The sequence below is a fragment of the Scatophagus argus genome, chromosome 16 (genome assembly GCF_020382885.2).
Source record: "Scatophagus argus isolate fScaArg1 chromosome 16, fScaArg1.pri, whole genome shotgun sequence".
In the NCBI taxonomy this organism is placed as follows: domain Eukaryota; kingdom Metazoa; phylum Chordata; class Actinopteri; family Scatophagidae; genus Scatophagus; species Scatophagus argus.
Window position 1 is genome coordinate 1,758,032 of NC_058508.1, and position 7,240 is coordinate 1,765,271.

The window sequence follows — 7,240 nt, forward strand, 5'->3', positions numbered from 1 at the left end:
GGCTGAAGTATGAGAAGGAGCGCCATTCTGCTGCAGAATTTGTCCTCTCTTGTGGTTTGGACTGTAATGGGCAGCAAGAATGAATTGGTACTTTAGGCTGTTGACCACTCTGCAGAACTCTCGGACACCCCCATACTGGACGTACCATGATTTTTCCTCCACCAAACTTGATTTTTTTGTGGGTGAATCTTGGGTTCATACGAGTTCCAACAGGTCTTCTGCAGTATTTGACTGGGATGCAGTTCAATGGATGCTTCATCAGAAAAATCAACCTTCTGTCACTTTTCCACTGTCCATCCTTTCTGTAAGCTGTGGGTCTTGGCAGATACGACACAACTTTTTTTTGGCCCTCCTCACCAGTTTGTCCACCCTTTTTTTGTCCCGGGCAGAGATGCTGCCTGCTCAGCAGACCACACCATAAAAAATGGCTGATGCCACCACAGAGTCGTTGAAGCTCGTGAGGAGTGGACCCTGTATTCCAAAGGCTCTCAGCCTCCTGAGAAGGAAGAGTCTGTTTTGGCTCTTTTTGTTGAGGTGAACACCCTTGTAGGAGGTGACTCTCCCGATGTCTGTTCCCTGGATGTTCACCAGTGCGGGTGGGGTGTGTTGGCGTCTGCTGAACTCCACCACCAGCTCCTTGGTTTTACCAACGTTGATGTGGAGGTCGTTACCCTGGTGGCAGGTTGGAGTGTTGTACCCAAAGTATAGAGAGTGAACAGAAAATGAGCCAAAACTGTTTCCTGTGATGCACCTGTGCTACAGAGAAGCATGTCACTGCTCTGCGTCCTCACATACAGTGACCAAGTAGTGCAAAACGACTTAGACATGATGACTTCGAACTTGATTCAGTGCGGCTTTCAGAAAAAGTGAAACTGTCTCAGTAACACTGAAGGATTAACAGAGCGGTTACAACACAATCTGGCTGCAGTCTATTTGAAAATACAAACTATTCTCCGTGCATCACAGAAGGCACCACAGGATATCATTGACCTTACAGATCAGTCGTTTTCACTATCATAACCCAAAAATTGCACAAAGAATGTGTGGTTTATTGGGCGTTAGCTAACTGGCCAGTTAAGAACGACTCAGCCCTCCACTCTACTCAGATGGCCCTTCTGTGCAGTTCAGATGATGTATGACACTTTGGATATGGAAAACCTTGGAGTTTTTGCACCTCTCGTGAGTGACCTAAAACTCATGGAAACTCTGTTCTCATTGGCTACGTTTTTTGGGGGGGTAAAACTAAAGAAATATGAAAACAATAATAATGATAATTTACCTTGACATCTCTCATACAAGTTACTGTACACTCTAATTTGCATATTCTGGAACACCAGCCAGTTCATATCATCAAAGCACATTCTGGGTTCTGTTTGCTAGAACACGTTCCTTTGATCCCTGAGAGAGCTCACACACGCACACACGTGTTGGATCCACATTCACTTGTTACTGGAAGTTATCAGATTTGAAATTTCTGTAATATCATCATGTCAAATAACAACTCTGAACCCCTGAGCGACACTAAGAAGGAATCGCTCAAGAAGAACTTGAAGAGAAAAGTCAGAGAAGGTGAAGATGGACTCTCAAAGACAAAGAGGAGAAGACTGAACTACAACCAGGCTGAGAAGGAATCAGGATCGGCCTCGTCTGCGGACACTGGCAATGGTAAGCGAATCATGTGAAGTTAGCGTTCAACATCATTAGTTAAATGTCAAACCTGAACAAACAAAACCAAACCTACATTCACAGAGAAAGGGAGCAGGCGAACTGTTTTCCCTTTGCCTCAGGAGTCTTTATGCTAACCTAATAACAGCTCAAGCATGTGTTGGGATGCGTATTTCCCGAAATGACGAAATATTTCTTTAACTAAGAGATGTTGGAAAAGAAAATTAGTTTGTTATTTTGGAAGTCACTGAATGACAAAGATGGACTTATTTTCTCCATTAGTGACTGGTCATTAACCTGGTGGTCCTCTTTTTCTCTTGTCCTTTGAAGGGAGCAGCAGCACACAGTCCAGTAGGTGCGGTACAACAGTGGAGGATGTGAGCAAGAGGACTGGAAAGAGGAAGGCTGCCGCTGATGAAGAAGAACCCTGCGCAAAGAGAAGGAAGGGCCGGCCAACCATGAAGGATTTGATAGATTCCCGAAGAGGTAAGTAGTAATTAACATAAGCTTTGACTTCATGTTAATGTGCAACACAAAACAGTCACATTAATGGTCACACTGATGCCCTGATTTGGAAACACAGTGTAATGTTATGTACAGGTGGTTTTGAGTTTTTGCCCCAGCCTTTTGTAGCCCCTATAGCAGCATGTTTGAACTGTGCTCCTGGCATCAAATTCATTATAAACATGTATGCACAAAAGTCACTGCTCATAAATATATAGTTTTCAAACTGTTTTCAGTGGAGTATATGCCAGAAAGGATGAGCAAGTTGTCACATTTTGTTTCCTTTGTTCCACACGGCGGCCCATCTTTTTCAGAATCACTCTAGAAAGGATTAATTTTAGAGCTTTTTTAATGTGTAACTGATGCTCCTGGCAACTAAACAAAACATGTGTTTGTCTGTTTAGCTGAATTTGAGGCCAAATACCAGCAGGAGAATCATCTCGGTGAAGGAGGCTGTGGATGTGTGTTTGCTGGCTACCGCAAAGAAGATCATTTACCTGTGAGTATGATACACACATTGTGAAACATACATTTACACACATTCACTCATACACACACTCACTCATATGTACACACACACAGTCTGATCAGGAAGTGCTAACCAAAGTGCCATTTGTGTCTTGTAGGTTGCCATCAAACACATAGCAAAAGACAAAGTGTTGTGCAAAGAGGTAAGTGAGCAACACCAAACAGGACGCTGCACTCAGCCCAGTGAATGTGTGTTTGATGAATCACGCTTTTCTCTAAACCTGTGGAGCTTCTCCTTCTCTTACACTGTTTTTGCTTCAACGTTTCAGAGACGAAATGGGAAAGAACTCTCAGCTGAGGTGGCTGTGATGTTAAAACTCCAAGCTGGAAGAACTGGATTAATGGAGGAATCAGCACCCGTGTCACTCCTGGACTGGTATGATCTGGACCAGGAGCTCATCCTGGTGCTGGAAAGACCAATGCCATGTATGGACCTTTTAAATTACATCAGGACAAACAGAGGCCACTTACAGGAGGACAAGGCAAAGGTAAGCTGCTCGAGCGTGTATGTGTGTGTGTGTGTGTGTGTGTGTGTGTGTGTTTCAAACAAGAACTTAATGACTTGTGACTTACCTGTTACATACTGTAACATATAGCTATTGCCACAGGTTCTCCTTGTGTTTCTTATTAGCACCTCTTTGTGCCACAGCGGACTGTGCTGCCCATTTGTCTCGGTATCTAAAACCATGTCACCTTTTCCATCACGTCTGTGGAAAATATTCTGGTTTTCCACAGTGGAAACACAAGGAAGAACCTAAAACCAAAGTCCTACATGTTCTTACAGCTTTATGTTGTAGGAGGCTCCATGTCTCTGATGGAGTAAGAAGCAACCTGTGTAGGCTCTCAGACAGGTTGGGAGCAATCTGGTTTGGATGACAAAACAAACTGAAAATTTTTTGGGTGTCTGTGGGTTTGAAATGTTGCTGATCAAAAGTTTTGTCCTGCTGTTGTTTGTTGTCAGCTTTGAATCACAGCAGTTAAGCCAAAGTTAACCCAAACCCCACAGCCATGACACAAACTGTTGAACCTCCTCACAGTCCATCTCCCCACTCCGATCCCTCACTTTTCTATTTGTGTCCCTCTCTTCCAGATCATACTTAAACAGTTGGTTGATGCTGCAAATGAACTGGAGGATAAGCGCATCTTTCATCGGGATATCAAACCGGAAAACATCCTGATTGAGACCAGCTTAGATGTGCCGCGTGTTCGTGTCATTGACTTTGGACTGAGCTGTTTCTTCAAGAAAACATCAGTTTACCGTGTCTTCTGTGGTAAGCCATCTGGCTTTTTCTTCTGCCTCTCACTAATTTACCTGCCTGTGACTTTAATGTTTAAAGAAAGACGCTTTTCATCCTCAATTATTATCACTTGTGTGTATTGTAGGTACCCCCCAACACGTCCCTCCGGAGTGGTACAGTCATTATACCTACAGGCCCGGCCCCACCACAGTGTGGCAGATGGGAGTGGTCTTATATGAGCTGCTCCACAGAACAGTCCGATTTGATACCACAAGTTTCCTCAAACATGAGCTGCCAATCAGCGATGAGCTGTCCAGAGGTAAGAAAAACGTACTCATATGCAAACACAGAGCTGTTCATTTCCATTCACCTCCTGAGGAATCACTGTGGCTGTCAGCTCCAACTTTCTCATCTTTCTTTCCCTCCAGATTGCCAGGATTTCTTACAGAAGTGTTTAAACACATCCTACATGCTGCGACCTACCCTGAAGGAGCTCCAGCTTCACCCATGGCTCAGATAAACCAACACTACACTCACACACGAGTTCATGCCAATACAATACATTCACAATACAAGAACTAATTCTGTTCTAGTTTTTCTTCACCAGGACCGTCAGGTTTTCTCCGGGTGCTCCGGTTAGACCAACTACAGTTCCTTTAGGCCCCCCGGCCGTCCGCGGAGAGGAGGATCTCTCTTTGAATTGCCTTTCCCGAGGTTTCTTCCCATTTTTCATCTGGCCTCAAGGTTTTGGGGAGTTTTTCCTCGTCTTCTTAGAGAGCTTGGGCCGGGTCAGGAGCTGCTTATGATTTGTGCTTATGGCGAAAGCCATATCACATCATAAGGCAAAAAAAAATGGATACTAATCTATCAACCGGTCATTTTGTGATAATATAAAATAATATAATATATATAATATAATAATAAAAAAGAAACAACTTAGACTGTTGCAGTTTCTGAGACTGATTGCAGAACAATAATCCTATCAGATAAAACAGGCTTGTCTAAATGAATGGACAAGACCTAAAATGATGAAGTGTGCTCTCTGCTTATGACTTTACATTGCTTTATGCTTCACTCATGTTGGCATAATGAATAAAAGTTTTTAAAATGTTTTTTTAAAACCCATGGCATCATATTTACTTACTTTCTTCCTATTTACACAAACAGCTTTTTTTTCCAAATTGCTATCACAGACCCTGCATACCAATGGTACCACCCTGAAACTGTTGAAAGTGAGCAGTCTGATGAAGTACAGTATATTTCGGTCTTCTATAAAATGTCCATATATATCAGAGAAATCCATGGGCCAACCACACTGCACCATTACATGCAAAATGCTGAAGGTAATACATGCAGACACTGCCGAGAACAGAACAGAACCGAGAACCTTCAATCCTGAGGTGTCTTTCTCTCATGACTTGGATGAGTTTCTGCCAATCCCTGTCTTGCACAAGTCGCAATATCCAACCAAAAGAAAATGACTTGTTGCAAAGGAAAGCAACTCTCATTTAATGATGCCTCCACAGCAAGGTCCCAGTCACTCATTCTTGAAAAGCAAAAGTGATTAGAGGCTTTTCGGGGCAGTAAAAAGGCTGTGTAGGGATTTTAAGTAATCATTAAGTAATTACAAATTTTAATAGTTATTTGTGACTATTTTTCTGCTGGTGCTCACTTTTTAACAAATATGGTCTCTGAATGAAAAGAAAGTTTTAGCATTTTTATATGCGTTCTCTTCCAAGACGGAAGTAATTTACTCCTTTTCCTGACCTGTTTCACTATAAAACCTAACAGTATATCTTGATAAAAGAAGTAACATAACTTCAGCTCATGAAGTTGGACTCATGAAAAAAACCTCACTCAGAAATGAATTGCTGTTGTAATAGCTCAGTTGTTTTGAGTGCCTTAATATTTTGGAGCAAGTATAAGTAATGATGGAATAATTCCAGCTCATTCCAGTGACCCATTTTCTTGGAGCTGACTTTATATCATTGCAAAAAAAATTTTTTATTTCAGTTTATAAACCATCATGAGGTGAATAAGTAAGCTAAAGAAAGCATGTAAACATTTGTTTTATGATCTAGCAAAGTATAACGATTTGTTGTTGACGATTAAACGATTAAAATTTGTTAAGCATGATTAATAAATCACGGAAGCAGGCCGGTGGTGCAGTGGTTAGCACTGTCACCTCATAGTAAGAGGGTTCCAGGTTCGAATCCCGGTCTGGGCCCTTCTATGAGGAGTTTGCATGTTCTCCCTGTGCCTGCGTGGGTTTTCTGCGGGTTCTCCGGCTTCCTCCCACAATACCAAAAACATGCACATTAGGTTAACTGGCTACTCTACATTGTCTGTTTTTGCGTGTCACCCCTGATGGATCAGCAGTATAGAAAATGGATCCCCTGTGTCTCCTCTGTGTTAACCCTGTCACATGACCCGCACTGCTTCAGCGGCTCTGGGAGAGGAAGTGGGAAGCGGATCACCCTGAGTTTTAAACACAGACTGTTAACACAGGACTGCTATCAAAAGACTGGAATTTGCACATGCAGCATAAAATGAAGATTAGTTTCATGTTTGTAAGATCCTGCATCAGGAAGTGACGTAATGAAGCAAAAGAAATGGGGAGGGATGTTGATGAAAAATAAGATTGACAGCATGCAAAACAAACAAAAAAAAAAAGACAAGAAAACACAGTGAGCCGCATACGAGACATTAAACAAAGCTGCAAAACTGAAAACTGAAAAAAAAACCCACACTGAAAAAAGTTTTCAAATTTAAAATTAAGACATTCAATATATGGGCAAAGGAAGGGGCAAAATGAGTTGTGGCACTATTCAGCCAACCCCGACCTACTCAAAGAACTGACCATTTTACTATCCTACAAGCACATTTAAAAAAAAAAAAAAAAAGCCATAATAAAGTGAAAAAAATTAAGGGTATTCTGATTCTGACACAAGGCCCTCTGGCTGTGCCACAGGGGTGGGTACAGAACGAATCAGGTTCTGATCTGAATCAGGTTGGCCAAACTTGGGCATACTCAAAAAATGAGACCGGCAGCAACAGATATACACAAAGTGTTGTTTTCTATCAGTTTTCTATCAGTGTTAGCCTCTCATTTCTACAGCTGTCGGCAGTGTTGCCCTATGCACAATGCATCATTTAATAAGGTCTCTGAAGTCTGTTGTATAGAGTGATGCACATTAAAAAACTGAATGGCTTTTGTACAAAACATAAACATGCATGATCCTTAATATGCCGTCACTGGCAATCATTTTGAGCTGAATCTATGTTTCAGAAAACTCTGCAACATT

The 7,240-nt window shown here is 42.0% G+C and overlaps 1 protein-coding gene across 1 annotated transcript; it reads left to right on the forward strand.

Annotated features, from left to right (window-relative positions):
* Positions 1 to 902: 902 nt before the first annotated feature.
* Positions 903 to 4,778, forward strand: LOC124072760 (serine/threonine-protein kinase pim-1-like). The gene is made up of 8 exons (XM_046414417.1): positions 903 to 1,665; positions 1,996 to 2,151; positions 2,574 to 2,668; positions 2,796 to 2,840; positions 2,967 to 3,185; positions 3,788 to 3,968; positions 4,081 to 4,254; positions 4,364 to 4,778. Exons 1-8 carry the CDS (start codon positions 1,488 to 1,490, stop codon positions 4,453 to 4,455), a joined length of 1,140 nt encoding a protein of 379 aa, XP_046270373.1. The 5' UTR covers positions 903 to 1,487; the 3' UTR covers positions 4,456 to 4,778.
* The last annotated feature ends 2,462 nt before the right edge of the window (positions 4,779 to 7,240 follow it).

Bases quoted from the DNA above. Each gene is read 5' to 3' on its own strand.
- LOC124072760 (XM_046414417.1), top strand. From the start codon at position 1,488: ATGTCAAATAACAACTCTGAACCCCTGAGCGACACTAAGAAGGAATCG. The intron at 1,666-1,995 runs GTAAGCGAATCA...TGTCCTTTGAAG, and splicing joins GTCTGCGGACACTGGCAATG to GGAGCAGCAGCACACAGTCC. The intron at 2,152-2,573 runs GTAAGTAGTAAT...TTGTCTGTTTAG, and splicing joins TTTGATAGATTCCCGAAGAG to CTGAATTTGAGGCCAAATAC.